At 35.3% G+C, this 20,490-nt stretch overlaps 2 protein-coding genes and 2 pseudogenes across 3 annotated transcripts; all 4 read left to right on the plus strand.

Annotated features, from left to right (window-relative positions):
* The first annotated feature begins 1,651 nt into the window (after positions 1–1,651).
* LOC146937455 (putative fasciclin-like arabinogalactan protein 20) lies at positions 1,652–2,249 on the plus strand (annotated as a pseudogene).
* Positions 2,250–8,138: 5,889 nt separating this feature from the next.
* LOC146937456 (uncharacterized) lies at positions 8,139–9,197 on the plus strand. Its single transcript, XM_085749435.1, has one exon. The coding sequence runs from the start codon at positions 8,139–8,141 to the stop codon at positions 9,195–9,197; it is 1,059 nt and encodes a 352-aa protein (XP_085605561.1).
* Positions 9,198–12,088: 2,891 nt separating this feature from the next.
* LOC146937457 (cysteine proteinase inhibitor-like) lies at positions 12,089–15,425 on the plus strand. The gene is made up of 3 exons (XM_085751752.1): positions 12,089–12,259; positions 13,563–13,770; positions 15,116–15,425. Exons 1-2 carry the CDS (start codon positions 12,158–12,160, stop codon positions 13,755–13,757), a joined length of 297 nt encoding a protein of 98 aa, XP_085607878.1. The 5' UTR covers positions 12,089–12,157; the 3' UTR covers positions 13,758–13,770; positions 15,116–15,425.
* A 1,947-nt stretch (positions 15,426–17,372) lies between these two features.
* LOC146937458 (uncharacterized) lies at positions 17,373–20,418 on the plus strand (annotated as a pseudogene). Its single transcript, XR_015030941.1, has 6 exons — positions 17,373–18,746; positions 18,848–19,101; positions 19,188–19,263; positions 19,379–19,501; positions 19,585–19,669; positions 19,753–20,418. The product of XR_015030941.1 is annotated as an uncharacterized LOC146937458 (transcript).
* Positions 20,419–20,490: the final 72 nt, after the last annotated feature.

Here is a 20,490-nt window from a genome sequence, read left to right on the forward strand (position 1 = left end):
AGCTTATGCTTTGTTATCGGTCAAACGACAAGTTCGTTCTAAGAGAACAGTCTGTACTCTCCCACATGATGTGGTGATAATCCAACAAGCAGGTTCGATCCAAAGAAACAGCTTGTATCAACCCTTTTGTCTATGTCTCCAGCCAAACAGCCAGTTCAATCCAAAAGAACAGTTTGTGTCTGCCTATCTGTTTGTATCTCCAATCAAGTGTCAAGTTCGATCCGAAGAACAACTTGTATCTGCCTATATGTCTATGTTTCCGGTCAAGTGCCAAGTTCAATCCCAAGAACAGCTTGCACCTATCTCTTGTTTTGTATTCTTTGGTCAAGTGGCTAGTTCGACCCAAAGAACAACTTGTACCTATCTTTTCTACTCCCTGGTTTGTCTACCCTGTCAATGTCCACCTGGATCCCCAGTGACATGACAGGTTCCATAGACTCCAATTGTTTGTCTTGCATTCATAATCAAATATTGCATAGCATTCATAATTTTGAAAATCTGAAAGCGTATTTTTATGTCCAAAAGCAGTGCAAATGTTAATATTTAAGTATCTTCGTCCCGTCAACTCTAAGACTTCGTCTCTTGACTCTCCGGAAAAAGAAACTTAAATAGGGGCAGCTGTTATACCCTAATTTTGGACCTAAAAATACTGGTCAATTTCTCTTTTCTTGCATTATAAGTCATTTGAACTGTCTCTGATCAATTGCATCTTTCTCTGCATTTTATTTCAATGTTATTTGCAAAATTCACATGCAAGGGTATTTTAGTCATTTCCTGTGTCAAATTTCTCTCAGTCTTTCAAAAATTTGTTTAACTCCTTTCAAATAGGTTGAATAAGTCTTTGTTTCAATCCTATGTCAAAATCCCTTTAAAAATTGCGTTTGAAGTCATTTTGAGTCAGTTTTGCCCCTAGGGGCATTTTAGTCTTTTCATGTGTTAAAGCCCTGTTTAAATTCTAAAAAAATTGTCTCTGAGTCTTGTATAAGCTCTTGTTTTAATTCCCTGTTAAAAATCCATTTTTAAATTGCATCTGAGTCATTTTTAGTCGTTTTAGTCCCTAGGGGCATTTTGGTCATTTCACATAAAATCTCTTGTCTGCTTCGTTGTTTTTAATCGTCTCGCTTTACGTTTATTTTCAATTTACTTTTTCAATTCAATTTTAGTTTTAATTTTCATTTTGGTCCTCGTACTTTTGTTATTTGCATTTTAATCCCTTTTTTAAGTTTGTTAGAGTCCAAGTGCCATGTGTCCAAATGCTATTGGTCCATAATAGTTTGTTACAAGTTCAATGCCACATGTCTCTATCCTATTGGTCCAAGGCCTACCACATCACCTATATAAGTCAAACCCTTGGTCAAAATTTAACAACTAATTATTTTTCAATCATTTTTCACAAAAATCACAAACTTTTCTCTCAATTTTTTCCCTCCCATTTTCTCATCTCTAACCAACTTTTTCCACCTCCATCACCACCCTAACTAACTTTTCCTCCACCCTAACAAACTTCAACAACCTCCATAACCACCTTCAACCACCACCTTCAACCTCCAAAAACCACCACAGACCTCCATAACAAATTCCATAATCAATTCCAACAAAGGGAACACCACGTTTAACTCTTTCATTCGCCGTTAAACATCAAGCTCTAACAATGGCGTCTTCACTCTTTCTGGCTCCGTCTTTCATTATCTTCTTCTTTTCTTTCTCCGCCGGCGCTAAGCTTCCGACGATGCTTACCGATCAATTGCTAATCGTCACTATATCACTCTCCGATTGTGTAACCTCTGTCAACAATATCAAGATCAACGGAACGCCGATATACGACGATGGAGTTCTTCTTGTTTACGGAATCGATAGATTTTTCGATCCTAATTTTCAGAACACTGGACCTGGTCGGAAACTTATTTCGAATTCCAATTCATCGTGTTCTGCGTTGAATTTCACTGTGAATTTATCTGGTTCGTTTGAACAAGCTGTGAGGACACTAAAATCTGGCGGTTATTCTGTTATGGCTTCGTTCCTCGAAGTGCAATTCTCCAGCAATATAAACCAGAACGGAATAACGGTTCACTCCCACGGAAGAGTTGGTGATGAACCGCATCGGTGGTTTCAGAGGTTATCCTTCGCCCTTTCGTCGACGTGTGGTGCCTTGCAAGCTTCTATGGAACGATCTGGTGGAGTTTGGTGTCGGCACGCAGTTGCTTCTTTCCGGCGGCGCTTTGCTTCTTTCCGGCATGCTCTGTAACTAGAGAGAGACAGGTTTGAGTTTAGAGAGAGAGGAAAATGGGTGGAAGAAGTGAACCGGTTCAATAGCTTGCACATTATATTAAACGGGTCGGACCTTATTCAAACAGGTTAGTCTGGATCGATCCAGTTCCTTATTTCCCTTTGTTCTAAGCCCAATAACTGTCTTGCCATGCCTGTGTACGTTTTGCTATGCACACCCCTCTTCCCTGTGTGTTTGTGATAATTTCTTGCTGTCTGCACCCCTGGCAGTCCAAAATTTTTCATAAAAATCCCTAAAAAATCATTATGTTTTTCTTGCTAATTTTAGTTGTTCTTGAAGGATTCTACATGTTAATTTTGAACTAAAAAATATATGGAGATGTGTTTTGATAGTCTTGTTAGTTTAATACTTTTTCTCTCGTTAAAATTGTGTGAAAAACCCCCAAAAATTGTTCGTGTGTTTTTATATTTTGATAATGATTCTTGATGTCAAATATGCTGAGTCTTTTACCTCTGAAATGTATGCAATTACCTTGATTTGTGTGGTGAATTTTTGGTGTCTTATACTCTAAGTAATTTGATGTTTTTGTAGAAATAAAGTGGTGAATACACCTAAAATCTTGCTATGATTTCTTGGCTTATTGTTTCCATTTGATTTCCATGTTATGGCTGAAGGAAAAATACTCTATAAAATTGGCCATAATGTAGAAATTATAGGCTCTACATTTGCCATCATTTTGTAGTGATATTTTGGGTGTATTTAGCATTTTCTCTTTGCCAATTCTAGTTGCTTGTTTAGAACCTTTTGATAACCTTCATGATATCTTCACGGTATTTCTCTATATTGTGCTACTAACCTTTCATGTTTTGTTCCATAAGCACTTCATAAACATTCCCATCTCATCTCATATTCACCTTTATCTTCTTGCAATTTAATTTGTACCAAGGCTTAGAATGTAATACTTAGGAGCTTTTGTAATATTTTACTTCATGCAATTTTTAAATTTCTTGGCAAAGAGGCCATAGAATGTATCTAGGGTATGATGTAAAGGACAATGGACTCTAATGATGTACACCGACACAAGCACCGACACATGCACACACATCACTATATAGCTAGAATATGCATGTTTAGATGTATGTTTAGGATTGTATGTTTAGATGAATGCCTAGGACTTATACTTAGAAAAAAAAAACCCAATTTTTCAAACAAATGTGAACAACTTCACTCAAAGCTTTTCCAAATAAACCTTGGGATCCAATATCCCATTGTATTTTCTTTTCCATTTTCTTAATCAAATTTCAATGAAAATAATCAAACTTTGACTTCTTTTGCAATTCACTAATTCAACCTCACTATTTTCCAATCTCATGCCCTTGAGGCCTCTTTCTATTCTTCAAACTCCATTTTCAAACTTAAAATCAACCAACAAAAACAAAAACATTTTTTGAAAGAGAACTACGGTGGATTTGATCCCTTAATCGGGTACGTAGGCAAGGAACAAAATTCCTTCAATTCAACTAAAATAAAAATTCAAACACATTCTTCTCCCCCCAATTCTTCACTTAGTAATTCTTAGGTTTAAATAAATACTTTCAAAATAGCATTTAAAAATAAAGCGCGCGCGTAGAAATTAAAGACGGTTCCTATAGGTTACTATAGTCGTTATGGGTGCCTAACACCTTCCCGTAGCGAAAACAACTCCCGGACCTCGACTCTCAAGGGTTTTGCTTACTTTTTCCCTTCCCAAGAAAAAATAAGATATCACCGGTTAGAAAGGTTCAAACGTAATCAATGTTTGACACCCGAAAACCAAGATAAAACAGCGAGCCGAACTTGGATGAAGACATCGGACCACTTTACCGATGGATAAACCTTTTATAGTGTGAGACACAGACTAGAAACTATGAATGCAAAATGATGCATGAAATGCTTTATGCAAAAATATACAAATTTTTTGTTATCGAAGGATTTGTCAAAGTGAATTGTAAACATCATAAAGGAACATGGTTTCATTTTAACATTGTAAAGATATTGCAATAGATTTCCATTTCAAAAGGTAAGAACGAACCCAAGGAAAAAGTTCTTAACAAAAGCAAAAGCTTAGTTAAGATGTTTGAAGTTGTATTTCTTGGTGTTCACTCTTACAAGGTCCATTCCTTTGATGTTTACAAAAAACTTGGCTAAGTCCTTCAATTTTTGATGGAAAAAACTATTTATGAATGGATGCATGTATGTATGATTATTCATGGAAAACATGAGGTTTAATGTAGACAATGTTGGAGCTTAGGGACAACAACGCCATTTGGTAAGGACTATGGTTTCCATTTGCACAAGTAACAAGGGTTCTACCAAGGTTCCCGAATTACAACCGCCACAGAACTTTATCGGATACCGAGACAACACCCGGTCCAACATCGTTCGTAGGAAAGTCTAGTTCGAGTGTAACATTGCAAGTGAACTAATACCGAGACATCACCCGGTTTAGCCGCCCGCGTTACGTCCTAAAAAGGCCAAGATGGGTTAAGGGTTACTAAAGGTCCTTAGCGTTCAACGGAAACTTATAAGCAATAGAGTCTAAGCGTGACAACACCCGCCGACATATATCACTTTAAGCTCCTCCGCTAAGTGTGGTTATCTCACGTGTGACAAGACACGAGAATACTCTCGACATGCCACTATGAGTCTACCACTCCTATCTTATGTTTCGCTCAAGTCCGGGTATAGGACTTATTTTCTCACCCCTCACGCCATAAGGTAAATATATATAAAGTATAAACAAATAAAGCACAATAAAAGAAGAAAGGTGGGTTTAACCAGCGTAGGATCCCCAATGAAGTCGCCATTTTGTAGACCATGATTTTCGGGTGTCAATCCATTAATTGGTTTTGAACCCTCAATCGTTTGGACTTTCTTGATTTTTCGTGGGAAGGGAAAATGAGTTAAACCCTTTATTCGGATCCGGGGGTTGATTACGATTAGGGAAGGTGTTAGGCACCCGCATCGTCCACGGTACTCCGTGGGAACCTCTTTCTAACTTTATTTTATTTGAAAATTTATTGCTTAAAGTATAAGTAAGAGAATGGAGAGAGAAGAAGTAGGAGTTTTTGTTATTTTTATTTAATCGATTTGGAAGGAATAAACCCTTGCCTACGTACCCTTAAAAGGGATCAAAACCGCCGTAGTTCTCTCTTAAAAATATTTTTTTTGTGGGTTAGGTTGATTTTAATTTGATTTTGAAAAAGGTTTTAAGAAGGGTTGCGAGACCTCAAGGTATAGAAGAATAAAATAGAAATAAGGTTGTTTCATTTTATTTAAGAAATTTAGTCTAAGTTTAATTAAGATTCATTAGGAGTTTGGTTAAGAAAATAAAAAGGAAAAAACAACTTGGATTTGGATCCAAGGTTTATTAAGAAAATATTTGACTTTTGCTTATTTGATTTTTGAGATAAAAAGGTTTTTCTAACGGTGAACTAACGTAACGATGCGAAAAGTAAAGCGAGGTAAAAGCGATAAGTAAAGTGATATGGTGTTGGTGCAAGTGTCGGTGCTTGTGTTACCTACATTATTACAAAAAATTCCTAGATACATTCTATGGCCTCTTTGCCAAGCTACAACCAATGGTAAAAATATACATCCATTTCCTAATTATACACACTAAAATCAATGACAATAATAAAATGGATGATGCATGCAATAATTATAAACAAAAAAACAAGAGATAAAAATATACCACAATTAATATCAAGACAAGCATATTAAAAAAAGAACAATACGAGAAAAGCAATAAAAATGAACAACCAAGTAACAAGTAAAATTAAAGTGTTTAAAAATGCAAGGAATAAAATTTTAGAAGCAATTAGGGTACTAAAACTGAAAACAGTGGTGCAAATATTAAAACAGTAGAAAACAATTGAACAGAATTAGGCCTAATGCCTAAAATAGTTGGGCTCAGGCTGGGCAGTTCTGGACCATTAGATGAATCAAGAGGTCCAGAACTGAATCCAGAAGAAATCATCACAGCCACAGGATCAAAGATCCAACGGTTTAAAAAATAGGAACACAGTGCATTACAAGAAGCATAGGCGCGGATAACCCACTCTAAGAGCATCACTGACCGTCAGATCTGAGATCTGATGGTCTAAGCTTGAGATCACATGGTGAAGCTATGATTGTACACACACAGGATTGGACAAACAAATAATAGTATAAAAGAGAGCTTGACAAAAAAAATCACAAATACATACTCCTCTTTAAACAAAAACGGTTTTAGAGAGAGAAGGTGTAACTTCTCTCTAAAAAATTTCCAGCCATCTTCATCTTCTCCAAATCTCCGACGCGGTGGTCGGCCGGCCATCTATGGCGGCGCCGCCGCGCCGGAGGTAGCAACCACCTTCTTTTTTAAAACCAAATACACGTACAGACTTTCTTTTTCTTCCTCATTTCATTTCTTCAATCGTTTTTCAAAAATAAACAACAACAAAGTCTAGATCTACGGTTTTAACTTCGGACTCAAACTCAAAAAAATTTCAAAAGTATTTTGAAATAATCACTGCATATACACACTAAACCACAGTCAAAAGATTAAAACAGAAAGGAATCGATTACCTCTTATCGTCGTTTCGAAAACTTCTTCGGTTGGAGTGGAAATCACTTGAATCCGCCTCTTCTTCTTCAAACTCGGTTATGTTTGTTGTTGTTCTTGCTCGATTTGTTGCTTGACGAGTCCGATCTGCTAGCTCCTTGCTCTTCTCGGTTCGGTTATGGTGAAAACGAACTCGGATTCGAGTTATTGCTTGAACCGAATTCGAGATAAGAGTGTTGTTTGCTTATGAATCAGTGTCTGTAATTGTGTGTTGTGTTGATTCTGGGAAAGATGAGGTATGAGTGTTCATGTGTTCTTCATGAGTTCATGAAGTTCGTATGATTTTTGTGGGTTTTTTTGTATTTTGATCTGAAAATGTAGAATGAAAAGGAAAATTAGGGTTTGTGGATTAGAAGCTGCGGCTGCCAATCATTTTCGTGAACAGTATCTGACATTCAATGCTGCTATAAATACTGCTACTTTTTAGGGTTTGACTGATGGAACCAATGTCAAAAATACCCTCAAATGGGTCAGATACAAAAACTGCCAGCACACCACTGAAGATTGGGGACCAAGTTACTAATGAGACCAATACTAGACTGACACCTGGACCTTGGACAAAACTTAAGACCTAAAAGAAAATTAAAACAAAAAATGAAATGTAAGTGAGTCTAAAACTCACGTGACTCATAATAATAAAAAAAGAAATAATAATAAAAGAAATATAATAATAATAATAATAATAATAACATTAAAAAAATAATAAAAATAAAATACTAATAATAATAATAATAACAAAGTCCCTTTCAGTAAATGAGGTATTTTAAAATACCTCTCTGCCGAAATTTCGACTGAAACGGTTAAAAATCTCGGTATTTTTAGAATGCGAGCAAAACTTTTAAATGGTTCAAACGATACGAATGAAAAGGAAATTAGTTAAAAAGGTTAAAAAGGAAATAAATTAAGAAAACTTCAAAACTTGTAAAAGTACGCGTAAAAATTTTAAAAAACAAATAAAATGATTTTAAACATACGTGAAACACAAATAAAATGATACCTGCTTTAAAATACAAGATAAAAATTTTAAAAATGTTAAACAATGACTGAACAGGAGTTTTAACTGATTAAAATAAAAAGGATTTTGAGCCGCCTTAAAATACGACCAAAAGTTTTAAATGGTCCAAAAATGGGGTATGACAATGTTGGAAAATTGGGTCTGGCACCCAAATTAATGTGTGGGAGGACAATTGGATTCCTCAACATAATGGGTTTAAGATCTACACTCCAGACACTAACTCATCATCTATTAGACTAGTTAAGGACTTAATGGCAGAAGATCCCAGAGGTTGGCATCACTCATTGTTAGAAAACAACTTTCACAGCTTTGAAAGTGAACACATCCATCAACTACCCCTTGTTCAGGAAGTCCTAGAGGACAGCTACATGTGGATGTTTTCCCATGATGGAAACTACTCTGTCAAATCTGGTTATAATTTCATTAAGGATTGGCAACACAACCAATTACCTGGCCCTTCTCACAATGATATTAACCAGGACATCTGGAAAGCTATTTGGAGCCTAAACACTATACCAAGACATAAAGACTTTCTATGGAGGGTTCTCAATGATGATATCCCTGTTAGAAAAGCTTTACACTCTAAAGGGATAACCAGGGAAATTTTTTGTCCCAGATGTGTTACCAAAATCGAATGTATCAACCATACGTTCATGGAATGCCCTTTTGCGAAGAAAGTGTGGTTTGGTTCTACCATTTCTATTAACTTCCCAGATAGACCTGAATTTGAGCTCAAAGACTGGCTCAGATACATGATCAAAACAACAGAGGAAGAAATCTCTATCTACGTTGCATCTGTTATCTATAATTTATGTTATGCTAGAAACATGTTAGTTTTTGAAGGCATCACAAACAGCGAGGTAGATATACTGAACATAACTAGCAGAACCATTCTGGACTACAAAATATGCAATGAAATAAATAACAAGGCAAATTCAATGAAGAACACTATTTCTGGTCCTCCCAAACAACGTCAATCAGCAAAACCAAGTGGTTGGAAGAAACCAGAAAAAGACATGTACAAAATCAACACCGATGCAAACCTGTCTGAAGAGAACTTCTGGGGATTGAGCGCGGTCATTAGAGACAACTCGGGAACAGTCATGGCAGCAGCAACTTGGAAGCTTCATGGATTTCCAGATCCCACTGCAGCGGAAGCTTTTGGCATCTACACAGCTGAAGAATTTGCAACAGATTGTGGCTTTAGGAATGTAGTATTTGAATCTGATTGTGAAAAGATCATTAGAATTCTCAATGGGTATGAAGATGTACCAAATACCTATGTGGGTAATGTGATAAGGGGAATCTAGGGGAGAGCTATTAATTTTAGACATGTGGCATTCAAACATGTGGGTAGGAAAGATAATGGGGTAGCCCATAAATTGGCCCATTATGCCCTTAGTGAGCCAAACATGATTTGGCTAGAAGAAACACCCCCTTGTATTGTTTCAGAGGTCCTTCGGGACATTATTAATCAATAACACATCCTTGTCTTTTTCAAAAAAAAAATTGTTCTCTTGTTGGTTTGCAAGTCCTCAAATATTATAAAATAGAAGATGATGAGATTTTAGTAATAATATGTTTTATATAATAATAATAATAATAATAATAATAATAATAATAATAATAATAATAATAATAATAATAATAATAATAATAATAATAGTCTTGTTTCCGTAAAAATAAAATAAAATAAATTAAATAATAGTCTTTTTAAATAAGGGTAAAAATGGAATAAAAAAGTCATAATTTGTTCCATTCCGTTTATTTTGTAAACAATGGAATGGAACATTATTCCATCACTTCATAAAATACCCAAACAATTCTTTCAAAAACAAAAAAAATACCCAAACAATGGAATGGAATCTCTATTCCATTCCGTTCCGCTCCATTCCATTATATTCCATTCGCTCCATTCCGCTCAGTTCCATCAATCCAAACAGAGCCTAAAACTTTTTATATTGCACTTAAACTGACTTAAGCGTCGAAATGTCTTTTACAGGACGTTATCCTGATCACCACATATTAGAATTTAATTTTTAAATTAAACAATTTATTTAGTCTTTTTAGGTCTTTTTATTTTGCAAATATTACTTGAAATTATCTTGGCAAACAAAATATTTATTTGAAAACCCCTAAAAAAAGAACACCCCTAAAAAAATATTTATTTGGAAAGTGATATTCTATTTATCATGGCTAAATATTATTTGGAAAGTTATCTTACATTTATTTGAAATAAAAAGTCTTACATTTTTAATACAATAAAAATTCATATTAGCACGTTAAAATATACACATAGTTAGAAAATTGTAATGGAAAATGTTTTCAAAAAATTATCGAAGTGTTAGCTATCAGTGATAAACATATTTGCAAATCTAGGAATTTGAAAGTAACAACACGTATTAGGTTCTTTTTTTTTTTTGGTCAGAATTCGAACCCCAGACCTTGCATATATTATGCATTGTCCATAACAACTGAGTTAAGCTCATGAGGACGTTCTTATTTTAAGATGAGCGGATGGTGTTTTGGAAAAAGTAAAAAATTAAAATGGTTTAATTTTTTTTAGAGGAATTAAAATGGTTTAATGATCACTTACGATATTTACCTTGAGTAAATTACTAAATTGATCACCAAGTTTGTAAGTCATTTTCTTTGTCAAAAGATTTTTAATTAGCTCCCTCATCATGTGACAAAAACATAAAGATAATGACCCAATTGAAAAACTTAAAAAAATAATTTAAAATACTAATTTAAAAATTACTTGCAAAAATATAAACCAATTTAGTAACCAAAAAATATAAACCAATTTAGTATTTATTCTATTCATCTCACTCTAAAAAGACACAGAAAACTCCCCGTCCAATCACCCATGGGATTCTTCTCCATCTTTACCGACGTTTCATTTCATATTAATAAAAACATCTTTAAAAATAAAAAATAAAAAACATCTTTGCCGACATTCCATTTCATATTAAAAAAAAAATATTGGTCAAATTACACTTGTTGTCCTTAAATTATTTAATCATAATAAGTTGGTCATTTAAATTATTTCCATTCCACTTATGTCCTTTTAAGTTATTTAACTGTAATAAATTAGTCATCCTTAAGTTTTTTTGGTACCATTCATGTTTTTTAAGTTATTTAATTGTAACTTTTAAACGTTAAATAACTTACTTCTATAAGATTTAAAATTTTCCTATCGTTAAAGTTAAATAACAAAAGGACATAAAAAAACACTTAAAAAGTCAAATTTTTTGAGCAATAAAGTCAACTTATTATAACTAAATAATTTAGACTTAATTACAGTTTTGGTCCCCTATTTTCACTTTTTTGCAGAATCGGTCCCCTTATTATAAAATTCGATAAGTTTGGTCCCTCCATGATATTTTTGAACTATAAAAATGTGATGTGATAAATTTAAAATGTCTTAGAATATGATATGAAGATAGAAAAAATCAACATCGATGAAATTGTAACAAAATTCCCTTAAAAACTTCATTTATAACATATCATATCACAATATTTTAGACAAAATATGTGATAGAGGGACCAAAATTGTCGAATTTTAAAATAGAGGATCAATTTCACAAAATAATAAAAAGGGTTAATTAAGTAAATGGTCCCTATAAATATTCAGAATTTTGTTTTTAGTCCTTACAAAATAAAATCACACTTTTTAGTCCCTATAAAATTTTTCATCTACATTTTTAGTCCCTATAAAATTTTCCATCAGCATTTTTAGTCCCTATAAAATTTTTCCATCAGCATTTTTAGTCCCTAAAATGCTTAAGGAAATTGTCACAGGGACTAAAAAGTGTGATTTTATTTTATAGGGACTAAAAACAAAATTGTGAATATTTATAGGGACTAAAAACTTAATTAACCCTAATAAAAATAAGGGGACCAAATCTATAACTAAGCCAATAACTTAAAGAACCTTTTTGTTTATGGTGTCTGGAGTTTGAACCACAGACCTTGCATAGATTGCATTATCTTTATCAACTAAGTTGACGGAGACAATAATTTAAAGAACCTAAATAGTGCGAATACAATTTGAAGAAAAAAGAATCAAGTTTAAATAACTTAGAGAGAAAGAGAACTCTTGCTTTACTTAACCAAAAAGATTTGTCAAAAAAAAAAAAAGTATAAATAGAAAATGAAGAAACGGTATAAAAGGAGGCACATGGCACTCTCATTCCATAACGTAACATATATATCCAAATCCAATAGAGAAAGAAGTTACAGAAAGAAAAGGAAAAGGAGAAGAAGAATGGCAACGCTTGGTGGAGTTCGCGATGTTTCAGGAAACCAAAACAGTCTTGCGATCGATGGTCTCGCTCGCTTTGCTGTTGAAGAACACAACAAAAAACAGGTTTCTTTTCTTTTTTCTTTCCCTTTATAACTTGATTATTTACTATGTTTTCTTCTACGTTTCTTTGTTTGTTTTATGTTTGTTAATTTCTTATTGCCTCATGCCGATGATTGGTTTTGTCCCAAATACGTATGATTTTATATTAGATCCTTCATCTCGTAATTTTTTTAGTAAATATTTGATTTGGCTCTTCACAATTTCTCAAAAACCCAATTTTTGAGACAATGCATACTATATGTAAGGGTTGGGTTCGAACCCCACTTATTCACTTTGATAAAGTGTCAAGTTGAGTTACTTCGACCACCGAAGTAGGTCCTTGAGATTATGGGTAGTATGTCAAAACGGTCATGACTCTATTAAAGTGTCAAGTTGGTCCATATATTTAACCACTTATTATCAATTAAGTCTCAATATATTAACAACTTACTCTTAATTAGGTCTTAAGTTTATCCACTTTCTATCAATTTAGTCCTTATATCATATTCTTTAGAATGACTAGCAACAAGTGAAATTTGAGAGTGAGAGACCTATTTGAAATATTTATAAAGTCAAGGACCTATTTAAGAGTGTCCTGCAATGTCAGGGACTAATTTGGTGGTTTTCTCGGTAAAAATCTGGTTGCTCTGCAAGCAATAAGCAATTGTTGAATCTATCGATTGGTCTAGAGGACCTTCAGTGAGATCTCTCAAATTTTTTATTAGAAAGGTTCGAACCTGTGATCTTGTTTAAGGAACATGAGTCTAGTTCCATTGAAACAATGTAGTGTTGGTTTGTCTAGTTGTATTTTATTTTAAGAAATACTAAAATTGGTTTTTGAGAGGGGTAACCTTAGCGCAACTGGTAAAGTTGTTGTCATGTGACTGAAAGATCACGGGTTCAAGTCCTGGAAACAGTCTCTTGTGTAAAACAGGGTAAGGCTGCGTACAATACACCAAATGGTGGGACCCCTTCCCGGACCCTGCATATGCGGGAGCTCTTGTGCACCGGGTTGCCCTTTTACTAAAATTGGTTTTTGAGGTTCTTAAATATTCATTTCTGCTTTCAAATTAGTCCTCACATCGTAAACTTTATACACAAAATACTTCAGATTCGACTGCTAGATTCATACTAAGAGGCCTTGAATGTAACTTCACTCTTTCAGTACCAAATGACTTGGACCGTCTCTTACCAAAAGCCAAAGCTGTTTATTTATTTATTTTGTTCATTTTGTAGTGTATAGATTTCAATTGCAATTTTCTTTAGTTTTTTGGTGTGTTTTGTTTTTTTTTTTATCATTTTTATTTAGTTGGTGATGGTTATGCAGAATGCACTTCTGGAATTTTCAAGGGTGATAAGTGCTAAAGAGCAAGTGGTTGCTGGTACCATACACCACATCACTTTAGAGGTAAAAGATGGAGTGAATAAAAAGGTTTATGAAGCCAAGGTTTGGGAAAAGTCTTGGATGAACTTCAAGGAGGTGCAAGAGTTCAAGCTCGTTGAAGATGCTCCTGCGCAGTAAAGCGCTTAACTAGGTATTTTATTACACTGCATAACTGCTCCTGCCTGTTGTTTTAAATATGAAGGGTTTATGAAGTTATAATGAATGCAAATCTTCAATGTTACTTACTAGTTTTTGTGGACACATGAATGAAAAAAATGAGTTTTGAATGATTAGGACTTGATGTTTGAGATCAGTTTTCGGTATAGTAATGGGTTTATTTATCAATTAACGTGCTTCTGAGTTTTGATAATGTTCTTCCATTTTGTCGTTCCTTAGTGAAACCAGAACAAGATGGGGTTTTATTGGTGTTTAATTAGTTACTATTTGGTGGTTGGGCTGTATATTTGTAACACAAGAATAAGTGTTTCCTCATGGTTGCTGCAAAATGTACGGGAGACTAGAAAATTTTGAAATTAATTCTTTGATCAGACTAGCTGTTTTTTTTTCCCTATTAAGAAAGATAAGTTTTATCTTTGCATGAACTTTATAGCATTTGGAAGTGAAAAAGAAAACATGAAATTTCTGTAGGTATTTGTAGCATTAAGATGGGGGAGAGTGGTCTTATAATTACTTTTCCTCTGCGCCTTTTCAGAACTGAGGTATTGTATAGCCAAACATGATCTTGTTGTGAGAAACTGTGTTTATATATTTCTCTTCTAGACTAGACATTTAGAAATCTTTATGGGGTTTACGTATTTGGTGTCTATGAAGAGAGCGATTATTACAAATTTTTCAGATTAAATTAAGGTCATGTGAAAATCAATTCATGTTAAAAAAGAGAGACATTTGCAATGTTTCTCTTGGTTTCTTTGCTTGTCCTGTATCAGGATCTGTATCCTGTATTCATGCTAGTATCAAGGTTTTGCTGCCAATAAGTAGTATGCTTTAGCATATTGCTTTTGATTTAACCATTAACTTAACAGCTATACAATACAAACTTTATGCTTTAGAATACACCATCCTTCCCAAATGAGCTTATGTTCAGAAAAAAGGTTGTATATTATGGAGAGGACAAAATGTGAAAAAGAGAGTGAGAATAACTGGTTGTTTTTACAAATCAATGTTGTTCGTCCAAAGAGTATAATATTATGGTGGAGAAAAGGAGAATATGTTTTTTACGAATAAACATATGTTCCTGCAAAAGGTAGGTATTATTATTGGTGGAGAGAAAAGAGAGTAAAGGAGATAGATAGATAGATGAGATAGAATAATTGTGTTTTTGGCACAAGAGATATAAAATGCTCTTAGCACCAATCAACATTATCTTTTCAGATTTATTCCATTATGTTAATTTATCCAACTTGACATGCATCATACGTCCCTGGTATTATTGGTATTATTAATGATTAGTGAATACTTCTGCCTTGATTTTTCAGGTGACTAAAGAATAAAACTTATGTGCCAAGCATGGCTCGAAGGTGAAAAGCCTAAGGATCATGTTATGTATGGAATAAATGTAAACCATTGCTTTTACTTGTCACGAGTGTTGGAATTTTAGTTTCATCACAGATTATATATGAATCAAGTTAGTTTCATAACTAATTTTAGCTTCAATGGGTAAAATATGACTGAGACTGTATCCTATAACACTCTCCTTGTGTATGTGTATGAGCATTATTGACAACCCAGGACAACATTCAACTTCAAAGTTGTGCTAAGTAACAATGAGAAATTATATTTATACAATTATTATGTGAGTGTTTTCTCTCTATTGTTTTTTATCAATAAGAAGAGAGAGAAATAAAGTTGTCACAAAAGTTATTAAAAATTGGTTATAAAATATAATTAATTACTCATTAACAATATATCCAATAATAATGATCATTTTATTTGAGATAATTTTTTTTTTGAAAGAATTTTATTTGAGATACTATTCATCTAAAGTGAGCATCTTGCTTTGGGGAGTAAAGTTAGGCCATCACTGTCATTCAATTATTTAACGTTCAAGATTGGTTCATATTTAAAAATCTTTCTCACAACAATGGCACTTTCCTCTTTCTCTTGTCAGTTGTCACACTTTATCACAAACATCATCTTCTTCCTCATTTGTCGGTAACACAAATGAAAAGGAATAATGGCATTACGACTCGTGGCTCAGGCCAAAACGTAGCGTTGTGATCTAGGCAATATCATCACTTAGATCAGGTGGCATAGGGAAAGATTTTCCCACCATGAGAAAATTGGATTTTTACCATTAGATTAAAGAGGAGTATTGATCTTATTATGGTCTATCTACACTTTATTTTTTTTCCTTTCTCTTTCACATTTCTTCATCATCTGGATTTGGAATAACTTGTGGTGGTCCAACATTTCCTTGCTTGGGAGTGATCGGGCTGCTATAGGGGACTGGTTCTCCTTAGGGGTGTCTCGTGTTATCGGAAATGGTCTCTCAACCAAGTTCTGGCATGACCCGTGGTGTGGTCCGGTCCTTCTTAGGGATAGGTTCCGCCGCCTGTTTCAGCTGTCTATCCAAGTGGACGGGTTGGTGGGGGAGTTAGGTGCTTGGGACGGGACTGATTGGGTTTGGGATCTGAGGTGGAGGAGACCGCTTTTTGTCTGGGAAGCGGGCCTACTTAATGAGCTGTTTGGGGTTGCGACTAGGCAATCTAGAGTGGATAGGGAGGATTCCTGGTCTTGGCTGCTTAGCCCTGATGGTAGGTACTCGGTGAAGTCTGCCTATTCCTCTCTTATTAGGGACTCTATGTCTACCGGTGCCCCTCAGGGTGATACCCTGACGGCTATAGCTAGGGTGTGGAAGTCTTGGGCTCCCTCAAAGGTGGTTGTCTTCTCTTGGCAACTTCTTATTGACAAGATTCCAACTAGGTGTAACCTACAAAGGCGTGGTGTCCCCTTGCCTGTCAGAGATCAGGGTTGTGTCCTCTGCGAGGCGCCTTCAGAATCCGCGGTTCATCTCTTTTTTGTTTGCCATGCGGCTCTTTCGGTGTGGTATCAGGTGACTAGGTGGTTAGGGTGGGAGTTCGTGAGCCCCCACGGTCTTGCTCAACATTTCCTTGCTTTTACGGGCTTAGGTGGGGGGAAAAGAGTTAGATTAGGTCTCCTTTTAGTTTGGCATGCTGTTATTTGGACCATCTGGATGTCCCGAAACGACCTTTTCTTCTCTGGTGGCTCTCTCCATGAGGAGCCTGTGGTGGATAGAGCGAAACTCTTGGCTTGGAAGTGGTTCCTGGCTAAGTGTCCTGCTAGTTCATGTTCCTTTCATGAGTGGGAGGTGCAACCCGTCCTTTGCTGGCATCGGTAGGGTTTTGGTGGTGGTGTATCTCGGTTCCTAGGGGTTGGGTGGGGGTTTCTACCTCCCGCTCCTGGTAGGCTACTGAGGAGGCCTCTTTACTTTTGTGTTTCTGTTCTGGTAGGTGTTTAGCTTGGTGGGGTTTGTTTTTGTTCTTCTTGTCCTCCGGGCGGGGGTTGCCTTGGGGGCTTGTCCCGGGGTTTCCTCTTCTTTTGGTGTTCCGGGGTGTCCTTTTGTTTCCCGTTTGGTGTTCTTGTACATTTCTTTTATTTTTATATATATAATTATATTTGCCATTCAAAAAAAAAAAAAAAATAGGGACAAGTATAAAATGGTTATTCTTCCAGTTGCTCTCATAAAAACCAATAAAATGGTTATCTTCCAAATTGGATCTTCTTCATTCAACTTCATCCTCGTTGAGTATCTGGAATTTTACACTCACATCTACCATGGTTTTATAACTTAAAATTTAAGTGTTCAGCAATTTACAAATCATAAATTTAATGTCTAACTCCATTATTGTGCCCACCTTCTTGTTATTCATCAAAAACAAAATTATTCAAAACTAGATCTGAGTATTTCTATGAACGAGATCTAGGTATTTCTTCATCTTCCAACTCTAAATCTGGGTGGTATTTCTATGAAGGAGAAGCACTGTTAAGGTTGGTGTAAAGGAGTGTTCTTGGGGACTCAACTCAAGCAAAAGATGTAGTTTTACTTTTTCTCTGTTACAAGAGTATGAACTTAATTTTGAGATAATTAAATTGTTTCAATCTTGTTTGATTCACGAATTATGAAACAGTTTAATTAGCAATTAAGATTTAAGATGTAGTTTTTGGTTCTAATGGTAAAACAAATTAAGAACGGAAAAATTGAAGAAAGAAATTATGTGGACATACTATAATACGTTGGTGGAGGGATCAGTGGTGGTGGTGAGTTTTTTGGTGCCTGGTTGATGGTTGTGAGGTTGAAGACAAAGGAAAAATAATCTAGTTTTGATGGAGCATGATAAAAATGTGTTCTAAATTTAATCAGATGGCTAAAATTTACTTTCTCATAGTGGAAAACTTTTTCCCTTCCCCACCCTAAATGCCACCCTTAGATCAAGACAAAAGGACATTCTCTAAAAAAAAATGTCACCAACGAATTTGAGAATCAATAAATCTTACAAAAGAGAATAGTCTCCTTCTCTTTACTGTTGAATTCGATTTCTATTGGTAGCTTCTTCCCTCAAATTTTTCTGCGATTCTTTGTCTGGTTTGTCTCAATTTTTTTGTTCAAGGGTTTCTTCCAGTGTTGGCGTTTTCCCGTGACATGGAGAATGTGAGGATGTATTATGTCGAGAGATCTAGAATTCCATGCGGCTATTGGTCGATGTTCCGACAGGAAATTCAAAAAATTTGTTTGCTTATGGATGCATCGCAGAGAATGTCGTAGCTAGGCTACCCCATTGCATTGATATCTCTATTTTATCCCTTAGTTCTGAAGGCTATATAAGGATGTGTTTGTGGTTCGTTTGGAGCAGGTGTCAAATTTCTGATTTGAATCAACATAAGATTGAGTCGTTTGTTTGTTGTGTTCTTCGATTGAGTTTGGGGTTTGAATCACTGATGGACAAATCAATCGATTGTTTGGCTGACATTGCTCCTGGTCGTGAGAATTGGAGGATCAAGGTTCGTGTCCTTCAGAAGTGGGAGGTTCCTGCGTTTCTCAAGCCTGATGAAACTAATTCGCTGGAGATGGTCTTGAATGATCAAAAGGTATGTAATGAATTTGATTTATTGAGGTTTTAGTTGTGTAATGGTGTGCTTAATCTTTCCTATCTTCCCTGATTGTTATGTTTTTGTGTGTGTTGAGACAGAGTGCCAAGATCCATGCCACTGTTAGAAAAGAGTTGTTGTACGTTTACCAGAAGAAGCTGGTGGAAGGGGAGGTGTACAAGATGTCGTACTTCTCCGTTGCTCCAGGGTTTGGCGCTTACCGTACCACACCTCATCCTTACAAGCTAATCTTTCAAATGAAGACCAAGGTTGAGAAGGTTGAGAGTACATGGTCTATCTCTGACCAAGATTGTTGATATGTGCTCCAATACTGCTGATTTTGATTACTTGGTTGGTGAGTTGTTGTTGTGCTGCAGTGGGTTAGATGTGGCCTTTTTTTTATGGTTATATGTTAGGTCATCGTTATTGTTTCTTTTGCAGATGTTATTGGGTTGATGACTGGCAGATCTGTTGAGCGCGAGTATGTGAGGGATGGCAAGGTGACGAATATGATCATGTTTAACTGATGATAGGTTAGTTCATATGTAATTTGTATCTTCAGTTTTTATGTGTTTAGATGTTGTTAGTCACATATATTTGGTTATTGATGTTTGTTGCATTTATTTGCGCAGCGGTAAGGTTGAGTGTGCTTTGTTTGGTAGTTATGTTATTTCTCTGCAGAAGATGATGGGAAAAATCTGTGGAATGTTTGCCGGTTGTTGCCGTTCAGTTTGCCAAGATTAAGTTATTTCAAGGTTTCCTAAATTGTGTATTGTTCATTTCTATTTTATGTGTTCATGAAATGCAAGAGTATTGGTTTAATTGCATTTGTTTTCAGAAAAGGTGTCCATCCAAAATGTGATGAACACAACAAGAATCTGGGTTAATCCTCCAATGGAAGAGGCTTTGAAGTTCAAGGAGGGGTGAGTTGACTATATATGTTGTACTTAATTATGATTATTTTCATTACCAGTTCAGTCTTTGATATGTTTCATTTGTTATTTAGTGTTGCAATTCATGGAGTTGAATCTTCTGCTCCTGTGCCTGCAATTGGTCCTCGAGTCAGGCCTTTATTTCGAGAGGATTTCTTGGAATTGAATCCACCAAAGACAATATCTGAGCTGAACTCTTCGGAGGAGGATGGCACTTTTGTTGTCTTTGCAACTGTTGAGGGTTTGGTTGAGGGGCAGGATTGGTGGTATCCTGCATGTAGGTGTCACAGGAGTGTTACCCCTGATTCTGGAGCTTACTATTGCAAGGGATGTGCAGAGCATGTTTTTCATATAGTTCCTAGGTCATTATTATTTCATCTATTTGATTATAATTATGTTTGTTAAATTTGGTGATTTATTTTTCGTATATGATTTCTTTTGTGTTGTAGGTTTAAGGTCAAGCTTAATGTTGGTGATGGATCAGGTGATGCAGTATTTGTAGTGTTTGATGGTGATATGCAGCAGCTCCTTGGTGTTGCCAGCAGGGATTTGGTATCTGCAGCCAAGGTGTTTATATCGAAGTAGATAAAATAGTCACAAGGAAGGGGGTTTGAATTGTGACCCTTTAAAAATTATCCCGAAACTTAAAAGTGATTCTCAAGTTGTTTACTTGGAATAGTTAAGTTAATCTTCTGACTTCAAAACGTTCTGAACTTCATACGCAAAAACTGTTTAATAAAGTAAATGTGCAAGTGTGTGTTGTGTATACTGTAATTAAAGAGTATAGAGAAGAAAGAAAGAACACACAGAGA

Source organism: Medicago sativa, chromosome 3 (genome assembly GCF_051527215.1).
Source record: "Medicago sativa cultivar Bolivia chromosome 3, Bolivia_mono, whole genome shotgun sequence".
NCBI classification, from domain to species: domain Eukaryota; kingdom Viridiplantae; phylum Streptophyta; class Magnoliopsida; order Fabales; family Fabaceae; genus Medicago; species Medicago sativa.